Here is a 22,116-nt window from a genome sequence, read left to right on the forward strand (position 1 = left end):
AAAAGATGTTCCATATCATATGTCACTAGGGAAATGCAAATGAAAACAAAAAGGAGATATCGCTATGCACCTAAGAGAATGACCAAAATCCAGGAAACTGACACCAAGTGCTAGTGAAGCTGTGGAGCAACAGGAAACGCTCATTAGTTGTGGGTGGGAATACAGAATTGTATAGCCACTTAGGAAGACAGTTTGGCGCTTTCTTATAAAACCAAACATACTCTTATCAAGGATTGAGGTTGCTGGGTAGTATGATATTCACCCAAGGTGTTGAAAACTTAGCCCACAGAAAAACCTAGATCAGGATGTTTATAGCAGCTTTATTCCTCATTGCCAAAACTTGGAAGCAATCAAGATTTCCTTCGGTAGGTGATGGATAAACAAACTGAGATACATCCATACAAAGGAATAGTACTCAGCGCTAAAAAGAAATGAGCTATCAAGCCACAAAGAGACGTGGAAGACCCTTAAATGTATATTACAAAGTGAAAAAACCAATCTGAAAAGGATACCTACTGTCTGATTCCAACTACATGACATTTTGGAAAAAGCAAAACTATGGAGACAGCAAAAAGATAACTGCTTGCCAGGGGTTTTGGGGGATGGAAGTATGAATAAGCAGAGAACAAGGATTTTTGGGATAGCAAAAATTTTGCAGGATATTACAATGGGGGATGTGTCATTACACATTATACTAACCAAGGAATGTACAACACCAAGAGTGACCCTAATGTAAATTGTGGACTTTGAGTGACTATGATGTGTCAACATAGGTTCATCTATTGTGAGAAATGTACCATTCACGTGAGCAATGTTGATCACGGGGGAGCTAAGCACGTGGGGGTGGTAGTAAGTATAAGGGAAATCTCTGTACCTTCTACTCAACTTTGCTGTGAACCTAAAACTGCTCTAAAAAATAAAGTCTTGGGCTGGGCACAGTGGCTCACGCCTGTAATCCCAGCACTTTGGGAGGCTGAGGCAGGCGGATCACAAGGTCAGGAGATCAAGACCATCCTGGCTAACACGGTGAAACCTCGTCTCTACTAAAAATGCAAAAAATAAGCCAGGCGTGGTGGCGGGCACCTGTAGTCCCAGTTACTCGGGAGGCTGAGGCTGGAGAATGGGGTGAACTTGGGAGGCAGAGTTTGCAGTGAGCCGAGATCGCACCACTGCACTCTAGCCTGGGCGACAGACACTCCGTCTCAAAAAAAAAAAAAAAAAAAAAAAAAAATTAGCCAGGCATGGTGGTGGGCACCTATAATACCAGCTATTCGGGAGGCAGAGGCAGGAGACCCACCTGAACCCAGGAGGTGGAGGCTGCAGTGAGCCACTGCACTATAGCCCAGGTGACAGTGCGAGGCTCCATCTCAAAAATAAATAGATAAAGAAATGATAAAGTCTACTAAAAACAAAACAAAAAAACCAAAAGACACTAGAACAAATTTTATATTAATTTTATTTAGGTATGCATGTCATATAAAAGTTTCATCTCATAATTTTAAAGATACATAATTACTTATATATATAATACTTCCATCTAGTTTATTAATTATCATTAATCCCTGGTCTCTGAATCTGCCTCTGCTTCCTCTTCCAAGGCTTGATGCAGAATATAACTGCCCATGGAGGGCAGGGGACAAGAAATTAAGGGTCCCAGGGAGACCCAGTTTCAGTTATCCTTGATGACACTGAGAGGCATTCAGCACCATGAACATGTTGTTCAAACATAAATGAGAAAGTAAACTATCTGAATAATCTCACTGAGGTTTTTCCACACAAAGTGCAGTTCATATCTCTATAGATTTAACTACTAACAAGCTACATCCAAGCTACAACTACTACTGAATACTTGGAGGTATCATCAATATCCGGCTTCCAATTTCCACTCTCTAAAATATTTCTCCATTGTGTTCCTAGATTTCCAGGTGCCAACATTTACGGTAGGTATGATTTTCTGGGGCTTCAGCCACTGGACAAAGCGCTTCATTTCTAGGTAGCTGCTGTGTTCACTGTAAGGAATTCCTGTAATACCAAAGAAACGAAGTTGTACACTAAAATCAAATTAATTTAAAAATACACAATCCTAAAATAGAATAAAACAAAAGAGAAAAGCAATCCACAGTATTTTTGTCAAAAACTCCTTGGTGCTTTAGTTTTCATAAGAAAACCTGTTGATATCTTTTATGAATAATAAAGATTAAGACATTAAAATGATGCCGATATGGTTTGGCTCTGTGTCCCCACCCAAATCTCATCTCAAATTGTAATCCCTATGTACTGCGGGAAGGGCCTAGCTGGAGGCGACTGGATCATGGGGGTGGATCTGCCCCTTGTTGTTCTTCTGATAGTGAGTGAGTTCTTGGTCAGGCATGGTGGCTCATGCCTGTAATCCCAGCACTTTGGGAGGCCGAGGCAGGCAGATTACCTGAGGTCAGGAGTTCGAGGCCAGCCTGGCTAACGTGGTGAAACCCTATCGCCACTAAAAATACAAAAAGTAGCCAGGCGTGGTGGCTCATGCCTGTAATCCCAGCTACTCGAGAGACTGAGGCAGAAGAATTGCTTGAACCGGGTAGATGGAGGTTGCAGTGAGCCAAGCAAGCTCTTGCCACTGCACTCCAGCCTGGCGACACAGCAAGGTTCTTGTCTCAGAAATAAATAAATAAATAAAATAATAATAATAATAATAATAAGAAGAAGAAGATAGTGAGTGAGTTCTCAGGAGATCGGATGGTTTGAAAGTGTGTGGCATTTCCCTGTTTGCACGCTCTCTCTCTCTCTCTCTCTCTCTCCTGCTCCACTAAGGGAAGACATGCTTGCTTGCCCTTTGCCTTCTGTCATGATTTTAAGTTTCCTGAGCCCTCCCAGTCATGCTTCCTGTTAAGCCTGTGGAACTGTGAGTCAATTAAACCTCTATTCTTCATAAATTACCCAGTTTCAGATAGTTCTTTAAAGCAGTGTGAGAATGGACTAATACAGATATGAAACTTAGAACTTTCAAAAATCTATTACTTTTTTGTGTGTATATTTAATAACATGCATTTCTAGAGAGTCCTATTTAATTAGGATTTTCTTCTTTTTAAACAATTCTTCCTTTAGACACTTCACTTAGCTACAGGTTTCAGGAAAATATGGAAGAAATATGAGTCAAATGTGAAGAATAACAAGCAGGAGACTCTCACTTCCAGAGCAGGTAAATGGATTTGTCCCCAAGCTTTGCACACATAAAAAAAAAAATAGGAAACCCCCCCCCACACACTTTATCTTCTTTATTGAAGATCAAGTACCACAAAGAAAGGTGAAAAGGGTCCTATTTTCAGTATGCTAGGGTCTTTAGAGGCTTAGGGGAAATCACTGGTCTGGTGACACGTCAAACATGTTTCCATCAGCTGTCACTACAATAAGCCAACTCTGAAGGCAGTGGTAAACCTCCTCCAAGGATGAAAACAGGCAAGTCTGTATCTCCTGCTGTCACCACATCTAACCCATCATCTTCCTGCTCCCAATCTCACACTGTCATCTATACTTCCAGTATGTAACCACAGTAGTCCTTTCAAGTAATTCTGCAATTTCTTCTCAATATCACTGATCACAAAGTGAAATGATCTGTATTTGTTAATGTCTATCTACTAGTCAAGCTCCTTTATATCAGTTTACAATGGACTAGACACAGGATTAGAGTTGTGGAGAGCTTTGAAAACTCTTGAATTATTAAATTCTTTGGTGCCTGTTTTTGTTGGATTTGAACTTTACAACATTTTTAAAAATGTAAAGTAATTATAAACATTAAAAGTCAGAAAATTTAATAACTATACCATATATTGAAATGTTTCCTTTGGTCTGGGGAATAACATCTGCTATTCTAGGGAACTTGTTAGAGTGTGTCCATCCTGTAGGTCGAAACGCCAAAATCTGATTGTATTTCCCACCATACTTCTTCAAATGATTCTGTAAGCCCTATTAAATAAAAATAGCACATTGAGGTCAATGGAGACGGGTTATGTGGAATAAAACAGACTGATTAAAGATGTTATACTGGCGCAGGCGTGGGGAGTTTTCACTTTTTAAGCATTAGCTTCAACAACCTCGTGCCATACTTCTAAAAAATAATCACTGAAAAAATATATAAAATATTTTCTCCTTTACTTATCTGAAGTTAAACAAGTACAGTCTGGAAAAAAAAAAGTATAATGAGACAACTTTAAACACAAGCAAATAGGTATAAACAAATTACAATTCCGATAGCTACCAAAAACAAAAAAAAAACTACTCTCCAAATCTTACTCCACAGAGATAATATCAACAATGGTAAACACCAATGCAAACATATCTCCATGCATATACACCAAAAGGGGATAGCTAGGTGGATAGAAATAATTTTATGCGAATGGCATTATACTCAACACAGAGATACATTTTATAGCTGCTTAATAGCATTCTTTTCAGGTGTTTAAGACTTTTACCCTTTAAACACGAACTAGATTTATTTTAAAACTTTTCATACCACTATTGTTCAAAGTAATATGCTCCCTTTATAAGTCTTGAGTAAAATAAAACTTCCCTAAAGTAATCATAAATGATGACGTTTGATAAAACTCTTAGAAAATCAATGACCGAAGTTCAGTCTTTGAAAGATAAGAGAAATACAGTTAAAATAATAATGGCATGAGGGATACAAAAAATCTAACACTTTTGGTCTGGAGATGAAAACCCATAGTTTCAAAGACTTAGAATGAATAATAAAATTCATTTTGTTGATGAACTGGTAACAATCCTTTGATCTCTCTTTTGTATCAAATAAGAGCCTTTTATTAATTAGAAGTGAATATAAAAATACCTACCATAAGACAACCATATTTCTTACCAATTACTATGCACACCAAAAAAGTTAAAGTTACTGATACGTAACTAAATTTCCATTTCAATATTCTTGGCTCTGCAAATTTGCAAGTTTTTGCCTTGCTCAGTCTAGGACCTAGCTAATGTAATATTATTTGTTTAATCACTATTCCTTCTGCCCTTGTCCTCACAAAGGAAGAAAATAAGAAACTGAGGTTTAGAGTAATTATACATATAATACATAAACTGAGTCCAACTTTCAATACACATCATCAAACCTATCCATTCCTATTTGTCTCTGTAAAACCATCCAGAAGAATTAAATGATAACTAATATTTGCTTTTTGTGGGACAAATTAGAGTTACCACATAAACATCATTAACCTGTACCATAAACAAAAACTTCGGGTATTATCATATAAGCCAAATCTACAGAAAAAAAGACTACCAGCAGCTACAAGTAGCCCATTAACCACAATTTGAGAACTATTCTCATGAGGAAATTTATTAAGAATAGTTTAGTCAATATGAAATCCCTGATTTATGACTTGTCTCTCTTTATTAGTTTATTTGTAACCAGTTTGGGAGAAAAATACTTTTAGCAATGTTACTAGAAGTATTTTTTCAGCATGCAAATAATCATCTATAACATCACTGTTACAACAATTTACCACAATCAATCAGTCAGGTTTAAATCAGTTGGTAGTCAACTATGTAGCACATACGTGAACTTGGGATGTTGAACTAGATAGCATGAATGGTATTATTTATAGCCTTTCAAAGGCTTTCAGGCATACCCCGGGCACCTTGAAAACTGTATTAGGATTACCTTTTCACAAAAAGTAATTATGTCTCATGAAACACAACTTTTGGCTGGTAAAAAAAAAAAATTGGCTCTAATTACAAACATCAGCTTCTGCTCCATGTGTGTTTTGGAGGTAAGAAATCTTCCAAGGCCAGGCACAGTGGCTCACGCCTGTAATCCCAGCACTCTGGGAGGCCGAGGCAGGAGGATCACGAGGTCAGGAGATGGAGACCATCCTAGCTAACACGGTGAAACCCCATCTCTACTAAAAATACAAAAAATTAGCCGGGCGTGGTGGCGGACGCCTGTATTCCCAGCTACTCGAGAGGCTGAGGCAGAATGGCGTGAACCCGGGAGGCGGAGGTTGCAGTGAGCCAAGACCAAGCCACTGCACTCCAGCCTGGGCGACAGAGTGAGACTCTGTCTCAAAAAAAAAAAAAAAAAAAAAAGAAATCTTCCAAAAATATGTAGGTAAACGAGGGACAGGGGAGGAAAAAAAGCTTTTCACAATACGCCGTTTTATATTTTTGCTTTTACCATTGTGAATGTATCACCTATTTAAAAACATTTTAAATATGTATTTCCATTATCATTGCTGGAATGTTTAATAAACAAATATTAAAAGAAAAAAAAGAAATCTTCAAAAAATCAATACCCAGTCACTTTAATGGAGGAAGGGGAGGGACGATTGAAGGCAATACCAGTAAATATCCATTCTGGTGTTACACAGTTGCTAGGGTCAGTGTGGAGGAAAAGAGGATACAGATTTCACTTTCTGCAAGCTTACAGCCTAGTGGGCAGGAGGTCAGTAAACCCCACCTCCTAATGGAAACCACCTGCTCTTTCTCAGCTTTTTCTATCTCTCATCATGTATTATACCATCAGCACCTAGGAGCCTTACAGATTGACCTTTTCACAAAGAACTTGTGTTTTATTATAAAATCCTAGATGTGGAAACATACAGACTTGACTATCAAAAATATAGATTTAATGACTCCAGATCACTCCTCCAAGGACACTAGCCTCAAAAAATCATTCAGAATCAACATTTCTGAGTTATTAAAACCAACTTGAATTCCTGTATTAACAAGTTATGCTTAGGCCAGACGTGGTGGCTCACACCTGTAATATGAGCACATTGGGAGGCTGAGGCAGGCAGATCACTTGAGCTCAAGAGTTTGAGATCAGCCTGGCCAACATGGCAAAACCCCATCTCTACTAAAAATACAAAAATTAACTGGGCATGGTGGCACATGCCTGTAATTCCGGCCACTTAGGAGGCTGAAGCATGACAATGGCTTGAACTTGGGAGGCAGAGGTTGCAGTGAGCCGAGGTTGCACCACTGCACTCCAGCCTGGGCAACAGGGTGAGACTGCTCAAAAAAAAAAAAAAAAAAATTACGCTTGAGTAGTAGTGAAAATCTAAATCTTGTTTAAGTTGGGATTTGTAAATATATGCTCTCTACAAGAAGGCCATATGCATCAGAACGCACAGTCTGTAGAGTGGTAGGCTGCGAGAGAACTGTCAGAGAGGAAGAGGTGGCCCTCTTCCTGTTCAAAGTGGATGCACCTCATTACCTACTTTTCAGGTCTTGCTCAGAAACCTTACTTCATCAATTATTCTCTTATCTTAGATTCTCTCTGTCCCTCACAACATAAAAATCCTCATCTCTGATGGCCAACAAACAAGCAACCCTCCTCCCTTTGGCCATCAAAGTATCCAGCCCCTCTTCACGCCATGCTCTAGTCTTCCTGCCTCCATTGCCTCACCGAAAATTCATTCTTTTTATTTCATAAACACAATAACAAATGTGAAAATACATTGTTTCATGCATTATGTTCTGAATTTGTTTTAATATACAGGTTTGATGTATTCAATTGCCAGGTGTCAAAATGTTAGTATATGGAATAAATTTTAGTTAGTATACGAATAAATCTGACAAATAAGCCCCCAAATCCCAGCAAGGTCATACCATATGTCTTAACTTACACTTTAGAACTAATGTTCAAACTTCCTCTTAGGATACACTTCCACTATTTCATTTAATTGTCATAACAAGTAAATTTTCAATATTTATCAATCTAGAAAGGCTTAATATTAATACAGAATAGAATAGACCTGAAGTAAAGTAAGAACCTCTTAGATTCTCCACTCATTTCTCCACTCACCCAGAAAGAACTGGAAAATTATCTTAAAAATTGAAGGTTTTAATGACCAGATAGCTGCATACCTTTCCATTTTTGTTCCTTCCTATATGTTAGTTCTCTAGTTCCTAAACTTCTGGTGGGCATATGAATTACTCTACAGAGTTGCACATCTGGAAAAACTATGAACATTTAAAATTCCTCTTAAAAGATCGTCTAGGGCAAATTTTACTATGGGTGACTCTATTATAATTGAATTCCTGTAAGTTAAATGTAGTTTAAAATCATAAGATTACCTTTTTTAGTTCACCCTAAAAGACATATCTCTTGAATGCTTACCTTAAAATTAATTTGCATCATTGGGAGAAGGTGAACCAATGAACTGCACATGTCGGTAGTGATGAGTGAATTAATTTCTGGTATATTGAGGCACCGTAGAGTTTTATATTTTTCCTGGGACATGCCCACTTTTGAACCTAAAACATCAGCAATGGCTATGGGCAAAAGAAAAGGTTAAAAATAGTAAACTTACAGCTTGTGAAAAAAATAGTTACAGCTTAAGCAAATTTTAAGGTAAGAATTTACCAAATAAAAGGAAATTCAAAACATTCACACTTTTACCATGATATCTCAAAAAGACAGAAACATTTTGTTAGTTTACTGTGTGGAATAAATTGTGAGAAAACCAAATAATTTAGTTTTAAAGGCTTACTATTTACTATTTAAAAACTGCAAAAGTGTATAGAAAGTGGATAGAGGAAGGGAAGGAACTAAATTTGAAGAAGTTAAAAGCCCCGGCTTTATCATCTTTAATGTTTGATATAATGTGGCCATACTTAAGATGAAATAGAAAGTATTTTGCAAATTAGTACAATACTACCTGGACAAACTAAGTTATACATCCAGAAATCATTTAGGAACAAAAATTAAAACTGCTAACATAATTATTATCCTCAAAGAATGCAGCGATACAACTATGCATTAATCATCTTTCAAAGTTTACTAAATAATAATGTAGCACGGGCAGTTGCTCTATAAATAAATTTCTTATATCTAGAAAGCCTAAATTAAACACACTTATCAAATGTTTCCCTAAAGTCAAACCTTTCAAAGATTAAATGTTTCAAACTATCAAATTTTCCTTCAACTTCAAAGGTAATATTGAATCATTACAGGAAATAATTATCAAATGCAAGAGTAGAAACTTAAAGGGTTTTATGCAAAAAGAATCTGATCTTTATAATATATTAATGTAAATTAGATACACCTATCACTCACCTAGGAAGACTTTCTCTTTTCCAATAGAGTAAGTGCCACAGACAACAAGAGTATGTGGGTTTAGAGTTAGAGCCTCAAAGGCAGTGTTGATGGCAAACTGGATAACCTCTTGCTGAGATGGAAAGGTATATTCTGGGCTACAATATCTGTAACATGGAATCATGGTACTTACTAAAAGAACAACAAAAAAGCCATCACCTTAAGCTGGATGCTATTTTAGAAAACAAGCATTAGCAACTTACATACAACAGCAGTATAATGTATTAACACCACAAGTTATCTCACTGCCTGTAGTTAGAATTATTTACCAGTTACTACTAACTTATGATCAAATTGTAAGTTTTCAATATATCTTTTTCATTATATTTCTTTTATCACTCTCAAAAAATTGTCTTTTTGAAGACTTTTTTCCCCAAGAATATTTCTAGCAAGCCAGCTATTTTAGTTATAAATTATAAAACTCAGTATCTTTTATTTAACTCCAAACACTATCAAAAAATCATATTGATAAGGATTATATCTGGACTAAAGATTGACTTAATAAAAAATGATTAAAGTAATTAAACTAAACATGAATTTAGTGAAACAGTTTTAAATCAGTTAATATTGACATGGTTGATATTAATATCATTCTTTACAGACATAGAATATATATACTATGTGTATATATACGTATACGTACACACACACACACACACACACATATACACACACACAAATACAACAGATCCAGTTGGTTCTATCTCCATACAGTATAACCCAGTGAAAAATTAACTCTAAGCTACTATCTATCTATCTATATTTGAGATGAAAAGCAAGCACTTTTTCACTAAAAATGTAATAAGCCACAAAAAACAAACATTTTTCCCAGTTTTTGGAATTGTTTTTGCTAGTCAACCATTAGAGAAGAGGAAGAAAAACTTTCTCATTAAAAACCTATGAGGAAATTCAGAATCATATCAGAATAGAACTAGGTAACAAAAAAGGGTTTTTTTTTAAAAAATTTATTTTCTTAATTTATCCAGTGCTTAAAACTCATATAGAAGAGTGGAAAAATCAGTTACAATGTGAGAAAACTGGATGCGGAAAGACCATCTTTTACTAAAATATCGTACCCAAACGTACTTCTCCTTGAAACAGGTTGAAATGGTTAAGATAATTTCTAACAAGTTGGTGAGATATTTTAATATATAAAATCACGTCATATACCAGAAATATATACAATTTTTATTTACTTAATAAAGCTAGGGAGAAATACACACACAGTTAAAATGTAATGGCTTATGCCATTATATTTATAGTACTCAGGAATTCAAAACTGTCACTTATAAATTATCTTTTAAGAAAAGAACAACAGTAACTTTGGATACCCAAAAACAGAATCACATTTTGGCCTCTGTCTTCTCTTCACAATTAGTAGCTACACAGTTACTCTTAAAAGGGTGTCTTCCTAAAGTTTGCTCCTAAGTTGTTCTTCCTTGTTTAACAGGATTCTCATATAACATGTTTTCAAAAATAAATTGCAAAAAAAATGAGCTGTAGTCAGTTAACACATGCAATCTCAAATTTGCCCTTAACCAAGTATATATGTATTTTTCAAACAGCAGCCCTCTGATAAAGAGCCTTAAAATAATGATTGGCAATAAGCCGTCATTTTGATAACCATAATACAGAGAGCAAAGGCTGTCAGTGGGAAAAGGAAGCACACACAAAAAACCTCTCTTACGTGGTATCTAGGTACAGCATATGGACTTTCTGGTCCGCAAGAAGAGAATGTTCCATGCTGGGATCTGCTCTGAAGTCTCCCGTGTGTAATATGACAGTACCATTAGGAAGATAAAAGAGGATCATGACAGCACCTGGACAGCTGAACACAAATTTCAAAGGAGTGTTCTTAACACAGGCAAGCACCTCAAGGAACAGTATCTATTTCAATTATCACCAAGTTAGCACACTTTACTAGCTGACCACAATGACATAGCACTGCACTACAGAGGAAATGCAGCACTTCAACTCAAGGCAATTTACATCATAAAAAGAACTGATGTGCAGGAAAGGCAGACCCAGGTTGCTCAACCTCCACACATTCCCAAGAAAAGCATGTCTTCAGGATTGGCCCTTGGCTGGCTCCTGGGAAATGAACTCTGAATCCTAGGAATATTATGCCTGGTAAGACTGTTTTGTATGCCTGAGACATCGAACTATGTGATACTAGCTTGATGCTAACTTTGTGATCTATGGTGAAAACCCCATAAAGTTGACTTTAAAAATCAGAACTTGGCCACCCATAGTGGCTCATGCCTGTAATCTCAGCATTTTGGGAGGCCAAAGTGGGCAGATCACCTGAGGTTAGGAGTTCAAAACCAGCCTGGCCAACACAGCAAAACCCCATCTCTACTAAAAATACAAAAATTAGCTGGGTGTGGTGGTGCGCGCCTGTAATCCCAGCTACTTGGGAGGCTGAGGCAGGAGAATCGCTTGAACCTGGGAGGCAGAGGTTGCAGCAAGCTGAGACTGTGCCATTGTACCCCAACCTAGGCAAAAAGAGCAAAACTCTGTCTCAAAAAAAAAAAAAATCAGAACTCAAACTGGCAATTAAAAAAAAAAAACAGCAGCAAAATTAGCAGACAAAAACTTAAAGGCAACCTAATGTAATAGCTTGGCCTGGATTTTAGGAAACCTGTATTTAGTCTTCTTTCTCTTCATCTATGACCTCTATGGTACAGAGGGCTAACATTCTATGGAAAGCAGAAAGCGGCAGAGTTGATAACATGAATGTGTTTTGACAACATGAATGCTGATAGTACTTTATATTAAAAGAAAAAAAGAGGGAAAAATAGAGGCTATTTCCAAGAAACAAAAATCTTCCAAATCTCTAATATCTAAAGCCTGAATGATTTCTTAAAGAGGGGTAGGAGGAGATAAAACTGACCCTCTAGTATCCGAATGGAGTACAAGCTGTTAATTTATATATATGATACTAAAGAAAATGGCAAAATGTTATCTTGCAAAGAACAGCAGCAACAATACGTTAAGGTATTTTAAAAAATAAGATGGAATCTCAGATGTCAAGTGTAGTAATTTAAACCGGATAAAAAAATGGGTTAGATAACATTTAGAGGATCCCTTTAATTTTAATCTCTGCTTCTATAATTGGGCACATTATTTTTCAAAAGGAGAAACATCTTACTCAAGTTTTAAGAAATATCAAGCATATTAATTATAATGGAAAAAGTTATTAAATAATCATGCCAATGTGTTGTCCTTTTGAACATTTAAAAAATGTGCTATTAAGATGACTTTAATACTTACTGATTGGCATCAAGCAAAACAACTTTGACACCATTCACGACACATTCAGTGTCCAGTGGCAATGTATGAATATATTGTTCTTGCACATGAAGTTTGTTCTTCAACAAATTGCCAGTTATCTGCAAAACAGGACGTGCTTATCGCTGATGCAGTAAAACATTAAATAAGTATTTTATTTCGTATCTAGTTTAGAACCATAGCATCTTAATAACATCCCTTTTCCTGCTCATATTTAAGTAAACACTCCACAACGCCAGAAAGAATTTCCTGTAATGGCTGTGCCACTACTCTGCTTGAACATCGTCACTGACTTCACCTCATCTGTGAAGAGTCAATCCTCACTATGACATACAAAAGCCTGACTGATCTGGTTCCAGCCCATTCCTGTGGATTTGTCTCCTATTATTCCCTACCTTGCGTTCTAGCCATTTTGAATTATCTGAAGTGCCTGGAATGGGCATATTTCTCAGGTGCCTGTGCCTTTACATAAACTTTATTCTCTACCTAGAATGCTCTTTCCTCTGCCTGGTCCTGGAATCAGACAGATTTGCATACAAGTTCAGACTCTGCCATTACTATCTCTGTGACCTGGGGCATGTCACTTAACTTCTCCAAACCTCAAGTGTTTCATTAATAAAAAGAATTCTTGAAGCACGCTTCAAGAATGCTGTGAGGATTAAATCAAATTCTAGTTCAAGCCTTTGGTAATGAGCATTAAAGTGTTCACTTTTTAATAATTAGTTCAAGGTATCTTTTACCACAAAACTGTGTCTAACCTTAGCCCAGGACAGGGTAAAGCACTCTCTTCTCCCTACTCCTAGGTACTCCATTCATTTTTCTATTATAATACCAATTCCAATGTGGCATTATTTATGAATGTTTCCTCTGGAGGTTATAAGCTCCTTGAAGCTCGATACAGTCATGTCCCTCAGTATCTGCAGGGGACTGGTTCCAGGACCCCCTGAGGACACCAAAATCTCAGGATGCTCAAGTCCCTTACATAAAATAGCACAGTGTTTGCATATAACCTATGCATACCCTCTTTAAATCATCTTTAGATTAATTATAACACCTAAAACAATGTAAATTCCATGTAAATAGTTGTTATACTATATTTTTAAATTTGCATTTTTTTCATTGTTGTATTTTTTATTTTTGAATCTTTTCGGTTGCAGTTGGTTGAATCTATGGATAGGGCACTCACAGATACAGCAGGCTGACTGTATTTTGCCTAGAATCCATTTAGGCTTTCAGTGAATGTTTACTGAATGCAACTTCTTGTTTTTAGTACTTCGTGAAATAGTTTATCTTTTGTTTCCATGTAATAAAACATATATTTTCTAAAAACTGAAACTTGATGTTAACTCGTTTAACTTTAGAACTTTTATGTGGAATATGTTTTCTCATATTTTTTTCTAGTAGAATGAAAGATCTGACTGTTTTAATTATTCTTTTTTAACGAAATTGCTTAGAAATTCACAGCATTCTACAAAGTCAAAAGTTAGAATACTAGAACTTACCTCACTACAATAAACTGGAAATGTGAAGTGTTTAGACAATCCAGCATAATGATCAGAATGAAAATGTGTGAGAAAATAGGCTGTGCAACCTTCAACCATGCCATACTGAAAGGCATCAACTGTAAAGCCAGTTCCTGCAATAAAAATACCAACACAGTAGGCTGAGCAAGAGCTAACAAAGATACCCAATTTGATGATAAATACTGAATGAACCCTCTATCCTCTTTACCTCTTATTTCCAATTTAACTATATTTAAAAACTTATACCACATAAATTTAGCAAAAGGTAACACTAAATATGAGAATGTCTTAAAAGTTTCTACCAAGAATCTCAGTATAGAGACCTTTATTTGTGAATAACTGCACCAAAGAATTTTTTAAAATTCTAGGTTACAAACCAATTACTTCTTTGTTTTAACTAATACTTTCATAATACTTAGCACTTGACTTCTGCAAAACAGCAAAAGGAGAATGCTAACTTTCTTCTAAAACATGAATTTTCAGTGGGGGCAGTATTGATCTAAGGAAGCCAAAATGCTTGAGGGCCAACATAATCTCACATATGACACAAACAATGTATCTATCATCTTTGAATTTCGCTGCACAGTCAAACTGGAGAAGAGGGGTGGGAAACAAGAAAAAAAATGTCTAAAAAGGTTCCTTAGAGGAGCAGTGATGAAGAAGAGGTTGAGAAATACTGTTGTAAAATAATAAGTGTACTGACTGGCGATGTGCAAATAAATAAGCATAACTTCTCAATTCTACTGAGGCTTATCAACACACGGTTTTAGGATCATTTAAAGTATAGAAAATTGGCCGGGCTCAGTGGCTCACGCCCGTAATCCCAGCACTTTGGGAGGCCGAGGCAGGTGGATCACAAAGTCAGGAGATCGAGACCATCCTGACTAGCATGGTGAAACCCTGTCTCTACTAAAAATACAAAAAAAAATTAGCTGGGCATGGTGGTGGGTGCCTGTAATCCCAGTTACCTGGGAGGCTGAGGCAGGAGAATGGCGTGAACTCGGAAGGCGGAGCTTGCAGTAAGCTGAGATCACGCCACTGCACGCCAGCCAGGGTGACAGAGCAAGACTCTGTCTCTAAATAAATAAATAAAATAAAGTACAGAAAATTAATCAAAATAATTATTAAAAACACCACTTGTGTTATGAAGTATATAAATGCTATTCTATATATAAATGCTATATTAACAAATTATAGATCTAGAACATCAATAAAGCACTTTAAAAATCTTTCAGCAACCAAGTATATGCTGGCAGCAACCAAGTATATGAAAGGGCAGAGAAACTAAGTTCTAATACGGTTTTTAAATTTTTGGCATTTACTATGATAGGTAAAATCTGTGACATTTCCCATCTTTGAAACTATTTAGTACTTTGCATTTCTCACAAGCATTTAGAGGCTGCCTTTTATTATAGTTATTTACAGAGATGCCTTTCCTCCTTTTGTATTAAGCTGAATCCCTACTCCTCTCTTACTAATCTTTCTATAGCCTGTAATATCTACCTAACTAGTATAGTCACTTACATAGAGGACATGTTTAATAGAAACTTGATGAACTGAATGGAGCAAAAAAAAAATAAAATAGGCAAAAACCAAATCTACGTTAGAGGCTCATGAAGTATCACAAAAGCAAAGGAAACACATACGAAAAATTGTTTCACACACACACACACAAAGTTCAAAAATGTTGTCTTTGTTGATACATCGAGTATTGATATTTCAACTTACCAGGTATTTTCTTGTAGAACGGACATGTCTTTTTTCTTGATCCTCCTACATTAGATGACTCTGGGATTTTCTTGTTCCCCCTTTGCAGCCCACCATGAGCTGATTTTGTGAACACTTTGACTTTACTTAAATTGACTGCTTCAGATTCAGTATTAATAAGGTGATCTGATCTCTTCTGATACACTCCTTCCTGCAGTGAATTTTTTTTACGTCTCTTTTTTTGACGCTGTGACCTCTCACTAGAAAGTTCCACAGAAAGCTGACTCTCATTTAAATTACTTGCATCAAATTCTAAATCACTTAAAGATTTTTCTGCCTTCCTCTTGCACTGCGAGGACCTCTTTTTGTTAGGACTTGGAACTGGATTTAAGTTTATCCCTTCTAATGCACTTTCCCCTAGCAATTTTTCTTCTTTTCTTTTGGGAGGTAGTCCAAAATACACACCTATATCCATTTGCTTCATTACCTTGGTAGAAGGATGTCTTGCATTACACTCAAGACCAGAAGGCAATATTTTCAAATACTTAGGAGCAGGTGTACTAGAAAAGTTTTCTGTATTTAAAATTGTAGCTTTACCAACGGGCACACCATCTAATGCCTTTCTGCAGCAACATGCTGAGTTAGTATTATTCTTAGCATTCAAGTTCTCACTTGATAATTTTCTAATTTTACTTTGGGTTGGTTGGGAAGAAAGATACCCTTCTCCCTGACTTTCAAAAGGTTTCAACATTGAACTCTTAACTAACGGAAGAGAAACCTGATTGTAAACAGCTGATTCTTCAATTACCTGTTTCTGTTTATTTGATTGAGCTGAGTGAAATTCTGGCTTATCTTGTTTTGCTTTAGCTACCTGATGAACAGAAGCAGCGAGCTTTCCTGCCAATGCAGGTGGAAACAACACAAAATCACCACCAGTACATGCCAGATCATAAGGCAAAGTACTCTCATTATTTTGGGAAATAGGTTGAGACAAATCATTTAGACTATTGAATCTATACAATCCTTCATCATACTTATCCTGAGTTAAGAAGCTGTTCATTTCGCGGCAGCTCTCATCCTGGTCCTTCAGTAAGGGACCATGTCGTTTTTTAAAAAAAGCACAGCTGTCATCATCTTCTTCGAGGCTGCCATCTTTAGAGCTTTCGGTAAAAAATAGTTGTTGTTGTGAATCATCCAGTTTTTCATCGGTATCGTGAGTGTCTTCATCACTTTGAAGTGGAGAATAGGAGATTCCACAGTCGCTAAAGTCATTTTCTGGCAATGGTAAATTTATGTGTTCTGAGTTGTTTGCAAGACGCAAAGCAACTCCTACCAGTTTGTCATTCTCAACAAATTCTGTAAATTGTAGAGCTTGTTGGGACGTTTGGATATTAGCAGAAATCTTTTCACTGGCTTTGGTTGGAGATGGAGACTTTTTTAAATACTGTGTCATCAGTAAGGGATCACTTGAAACCGAGTTATCGGTTTGGCTCTGATACGAAGACCATCTTTCCTCAAGACTACAAAGAACACCTGACTTGGTCTCACTGAAACTGCCACCTGATGCAGGTGATGGGCTGCTAAAAGGATGATCACCAGCCCTGCTTTGAGCTAGCAGGAAGTGAGTGTATCTCTTGTAATGAAAAGGAATGGTTGAGGTACACAGAAGACCATCAGGACATTCTGAAATTTTAATAAAGAAAAAAAATTACAGGATCAAAGAATATACTAAGCTTTGACAACATTAGCAGTATAAATTGGGTTCCATTATTTAACATTCACGTTGTATACAATAAAAAGTAACAATTTTAATAAGAGTAGTTATAATTGTTGATACGCTGAACAAGTTTTAGATTCTATTCTAAGAATAGAATTTGAGAAATTGGTTAATGATAAGGCTTTACTAATTTGGAAACTATTCCCTGTCATACTACCATGATTGAGAAACTTTCTATAAGCCATCTTGGCATATCCCTGTATATGTTAATTTCCAGGTTTATCAAAAAATGACACCTCCCTCCCCTCAAAAAAGATGTTATATTTCTTATATTAAATTAGAAAACGTCATGGCTTACAACCTAACTTAAAAATGCCTCTTAAAAGCATTTGTTATAGAATGGAATTTAATTCAAGAGAGCCATCTGAGAGTCTATTCACAGGAGTTTAGTGAAAAACCGAAGGAAAATTTTTTTGAGGTGGCTTCATCCATAAGACATTTCACCCTAAGGTCTTCAATCACGGACTCCAATTTCCATTCTTGATTTTCAAGTTACATGAAAGCAAATTACTAGCAAATTTATGAGGTTTTCACTTGCTATCCTTTTATGGGAAAGGCTAATGCCAAATTTAAAGAAGAGGTTTTTTTTGTGTGTGTCTTCATGCAGTACTTTAAAATAACTACAGGTTAACAATAAAATTTATTCTGAATCATAGCTAACATGAAAGCCATATTGAGTATTTTTTTATTTTACTGAATTTAACTTTTTTAGATGAAACAATCTATATATGGAATATAAATGATTTTAAAATATAAAAATAATCACAACAACCCGTTGTCCATATATATTCCAAGTAGGATTTTCTACGTTAAATACTTATTACATATTTTAGAAGATTAAAAAAAGCATACTTTTATTATCATTTGACACATTTATTGTTAGAATCTTAATCACCTAAGACTCCCTCACAGTTCCTCTTCCTGTATACATTAGCATGATGACTAAAACATAACCATATTTAGAAACCATACTATATCTATGCTTTTTTTTTTTTTTTTTTCAGACAAGGTCTCACTCTGTCGCCCCCGCCAGGCTGGAGTGCAGTGGCATGATCACAGCGCCCCATAGCCTCCACCTCCTGGGCTCAGGTGATCCTCCCACCTCAGCCTTCCAAGTAGCCCACCACACGTGGCTAATTTCTGGTATTTTTTTTTTTTTTTTGGTAAAGACGGGGTTTCACCATGTCGCACAGGCTGGTCGTGAACTCCTAGGCTCAAGTGATCCGCCTGCCTCGACTTCCCAAAGTATTGGGATTACTGGCATGAGCCACTGTGCCCAGCCTATTTATAGTTTTCTAAGGAGTTCCATAAAAATAACCAATTGGGCAAGTTACTTGACTTTTAAGAACTTTCATCTATAAAATGTCAATACTACCTACCTTATATGGTGGTTGTGAAAGTCGGGTAAGTAAACAGTGTGAAAGTACCCAGCATAGTAAGGATTCAATTAACATTTATGGAAAATAATCCAGATACTTAGGAACTTTTATGAAACAACCCAACGTATTTAAACTGTTTTCTAGTCTGCCATTTTCTTTACTATTATACCGTTGACAAGTATGGGGGGTGTCTCCCAGTGTCCCATCTCTCTTTTAGTTTACTGCTTGCCTTCCTTGTTTCACTGAATTGGTATGTCTGACCTAATGAAGACTTTTTAGATGATTTAGAAACTGCTAGCTTTTCTGCAGTCTTACCTGTTTCAGAGCGTGGTGGAGAATCCAAACATTCAAAAACATGCCATCGAGGTGTCTGCCCTATCAATGAGGAAAAAGGCATCTGGCAATTTGGACAGTATCCATCATAAACTGGACGTATCTTTGGGGACACGCGTTGGCTTCTGTGAGTTCTACAGAGCTTTCCTGGAGTAGTCTCCTTGTCTTGGGTGTGCTGAATACTATCTCCACAACTTGAATTCTGACTAGAAGCTACAGAAGTCTGACAATCTGCATTTTCAAGGGGCATTTCATGGTCCTTCACCTCTTTAGCTTCTGTGGCTCTTTTTCTGTTTCTATTCCGTTTTGACTGGTGTTTTCCATCTGTTCCTTTTTCAACAGATTTTGGAATATTTTTAGAGCCATTATCTGGATCAACTCGTTTTGGTTTTCTTTTAGATTTGTATTCCCAAATGTCTTCTTCGGAAATGTCTTCTAACATGGCAAAATGATTTTATCATTCAAGAAGTATTAATCTTAAGTAAATTGAGAGTCCATTTCTTGTCACAAGAAGTTATAGAATTATTTTGCTGGGAAAACAAAGGTAACAAAACCCCCACCAACTCAATGGGAATCTGGAATGTTGGTAATGCACATATTGGCAAGCTACAAACCTTGTATCTGACAACACCTGCTGTTCCATACATACCACAATAAAACTAAGATAAACCTATCACAGGAGTAGCAACTGTGGAGTTTTCCATTATGGGTGCTATTTCGTTCAAATATCTTGTCCTTTTCCAGGACTTGATTCATAAAAATAAGAATAATACTTCGAAAATTAAGCACTAATGGGAAATATAGGTTCAACAGCTTAATCTTAGAATGAGCTTTGTAACATTGTTATGAAGCTACTGTCGTTCTCTCAAGTGGAAAACCGTCCAAATAATTCATAAATCCAACCACACTCCCTGGACAAGTGGATCAACAGGTATCCTAAACACTAAATGGCTATCTCAGTTTACCAACAAAACTAGTCACAACATAATCAAAGAGATGTGTAATTCGCAAAAAACTGCGAAGTCACTGCCATTATCCACGACTAGTGGATACTCAACCACTTCAGTTTCCCGGGACAGTCCATGATCTTCCTCCAGCAGCAATGAACAATCCCTGCACAGTGAACAAGAAAAGTTCAGATATGTGAAAAAAGTTCAAATATGTGAAACGGTGGGCTTGTATTGACGTCTGACTCCGTATTGCACCCATGGTTCCGAAGGTGGCCAGCCCTCTGTCCACCTCAAAACGGGGTCACACGCCAGCCTCTCCCTTATTTTCTGGCATTAGAGGCTGCAAGGCCAGGAAGCGGGGCCTTAACCCTCTCCAGGAAGCACAGCCAGCTCCAAAAAAGCCCTCAGAGTCCTCCCCTTTTGAAGACTCTGAGGTCTGCCCTCAAGGACCCTCGCCGCCGCCCACCTGCCACTCAGCGCCCCAAGGGAGCCGCTCCAGCTGCATCCGCTCCCCTCCGCACCCCCACCTAAAAATCTGTTCGCACCCGCACTTTCAGCACTCCCAGATGACAAAACGCTGTATTTGTAAGTGAATGCCATTCGCGCCAGTCACTCCCAGCTTACAAAACCTTCTCTCTGGAGGTTATCCCTACCCCCTTTACCTTTAGCGTCTTGGCGGGAACAACTTCCCGCTGTCATTGCCGTGTCGAATCGGCGGATGCTGGTCAAAGAGAGAGACTTTAAAAATACTTTAAAAAAATAGGTTGCTCTTTTAAGTCCTACGGATTTATTGTGTTTTATTTTTGTTCGGAAGCCTGCTAATTCCCAATGTGAAGGGTGGGGAATGGTTCCCTTTGGGCCTCTGGGAAGCTGTTCCTGAGGCCTCATTCCATGTTGAATCTGGCGCTCTCAATGTCCAGGCTCGGCTGCGGCGTGGGGACCGAGAAGGGGCGGGGTGGGTCGGGACGGCAGTTTAATTGCGTGCCCGGGAACTGCGCCGATTTGGACTTTTGGCACTTGGACGTATGCTTTAAAAAGAAAAAAGTGTCATTGGCGTGGAGTGGGGCTAGTGGAGGGTGAAGTGAATGCGCCGTTTGGAAACCACAGGACAGTGAACGTTTTGTCTTTCCCAGCGAGACTCTCCCGCGAGCCCGGCGGAAACATGGCGGCGCCCGGATCCCGTGGCCGCAGCCTCTCCGGCCTGCTCCCCGCGCAGACCTCGCTAGAGTACGCCCTGCTCGACGCCGTTACGCAGCAGGAGAAGGACAGCCTGGTCTACCAGTATCTGCAGAAGGTGGACGGCTGGGAGCAGGACTTGTCAGTACCCGAGTTTCCGGAAGGTGAGGGGCTGGCGTCGGGGTGGGGGCCCCTCCCGGCACCTCCCCTTCCTCGGGGACGGCGCCCTCGCCCGAAGCGGGGGGCTAAGCGGGTATGTGTCGCTGGCGCCCCAGGGAGTGGCCCTTCGCCTAACTTGGGCCGCTGCTCGCGTACTCTGCAATTCCCAGGGGTCCCCAGGCGGCCACCGACTGGGGGTTTCCCTGGCACGGGGTGGATACTCGCCTGTGTATCCTGAGTCCTGCCCGCGCCTGATAGTCAAGTAGACACTCCGTGAATGTTAAGTGTCCCCGGTGGCAATGATTGCAACGTTCACACCATTCTATCCATTCAGTGTGGTTCCCCAGTGTCGTCTCATCTTTCGGCATCATCTTGACACTTATTGATCACTTTTTCATGTATAACACACTTCCTTTTTTTTTTTTTTTTTTTTTTTTTTTGATACGGTGTTTCGCCGTGTCTCCCAGGCTGGAGTACAGTGGCGTGATCTTGGCTCACTGCGACCTCTGCCTCAGCCTCCTGAGTAGCTGGGACTACAGGTCCGCGCCACCACGCCTGGCTAGTTTGTGTGTGTGTGTGTGTGTGTTTTTAGTAGAGGGACTACAGGTCCGCGCCACCACGCCTGGCTAGTTGTGTGTGTGTGTGTGTGTGTGTGTGTGTGTGTGTGTGTGTGTGTGTGTTTAGTAGAGACGGCGTTCCACCATGTTGGCCAGGCTGG

The 22,116-nt window shown here is 38.2% G+C and overlaps 2 protein-coding genes across 7 annotated transcripts in view; one reads left to right on the forward strand and one right to left on the reverse strand.

Moving 5' to 3' along the window:
* Positions 1 to 1,438: 1,438 nt before the first annotated feature.
* Positions 1,439 to 20,972, reverse strand: DCLRE1A (DNA cross-link repair 1A). Of its 2 annotated transcripts, none has more exons than XM_050805665.1 (10): positions 20,726 to 20,972; positions 19,096 to 20,226; positions 15,646 to 17,307; positions 13,897 to 14,030; positions 12,377 to 12,495; positions 10,791 to 10,931; positions 9,065 to 9,210; positions 8,126 to 8,280; positions 3,813 to 3,954; positions 1,439 to 2,022 (listed from the first exon to the last, which is right to left on the reverse strand). In XM_050805665.1, the coding sequence occupies exons 2-10, from the start codon at positions 19,553 to 19,555 to the stop codon at positions 1,862 to 1,864; spliced, it is 3,120 nt and encodes a 1,039-aa protein (XP_050661622.1). In that variant the 5' UTR covers positions 19,556 to 20,226; positions 20,726 to 20,972; the 3' UTR covers positions 1,439 to 1,861. The 2 variants fall into 2 exon arrangements, with proteins under 2 accessions (XP_050661622.1, XP_050661623.1); XM_050805666.1 differs by lacking the exon at positions 20,726 to 20,972 and adding an exon at positions 20,609 to 20,714.
* A 26-nt stretch (positions 20,973 to 20,998) lies between these two features.
* NHLRC2 (NHL repeat containing 2) overlaps positions 20,999 to 22,116 on the forward strand; it is a 60,850-nt gene continuing 59,732 nt past the window's right edge. For 2 of the 5 annotated variants that reach the window (XM_050805669.1, XM_050805668.1), the window contains exons 1-2: positions 20,999 to 21,086; positions 21,197 to 21,403. In XM_050805669.1, the coding sequence (XP_050661626.1) occupies positions 21,226 to 21,403 (178 nt within the window). In that variant the 5' untranslated portion in view covers positions 20,999 to 21,086; positions 21,197 to 21,225. Of the gene's footprint in view, positions 21,404 to 22,116 lie in introns of all 5 variants that reach the window. The other 3 variants (XM_050805670.1, XM_050805671.1, XM_050805667.1) reach the window with 2 other exon arrangements.

Source organism: Macaca thibetana, chromosome 9 (assembly GCF_024542745.1).
Source record: "Macaca thibetana thibetana isolate TM-01 chromosome 9, ASM2454274v1, whole genome shotgun sequence".
In the NCBI taxonomy this organism is placed as follows: domain Eukaryota; kingdom Metazoa; phylum Chordata; class Mammalia; order Primates; family Cercopithecidae; genus Macaca; species Macaca thibetana.

Excerpts from the sequence above, each read along its gene's own strand:
- DCLRE1A (XM_050805665.1), bottom strand. The coding sequence starts at position 19,555 with ATGTTAGAAGACATTTCCGAAGAAGACATTTGGGAATACAAATCTAAA. Across the intron at positions 17,308-19,095 it reads TCCACCACGCTCTGAAACAG|AATGTCCTGATGGTCTTCTG; the intron begins GTAAGACTGCAG and ends TTAAAATTTCAG. Across the intron at positions 14,031-15,645 it reads GTTCTACAAGAAAATACCTG|GAACTGGCTTTACAGTTGAT; the intron begins GTAAGTTGAAAT and ends TTTTTATTGCAG.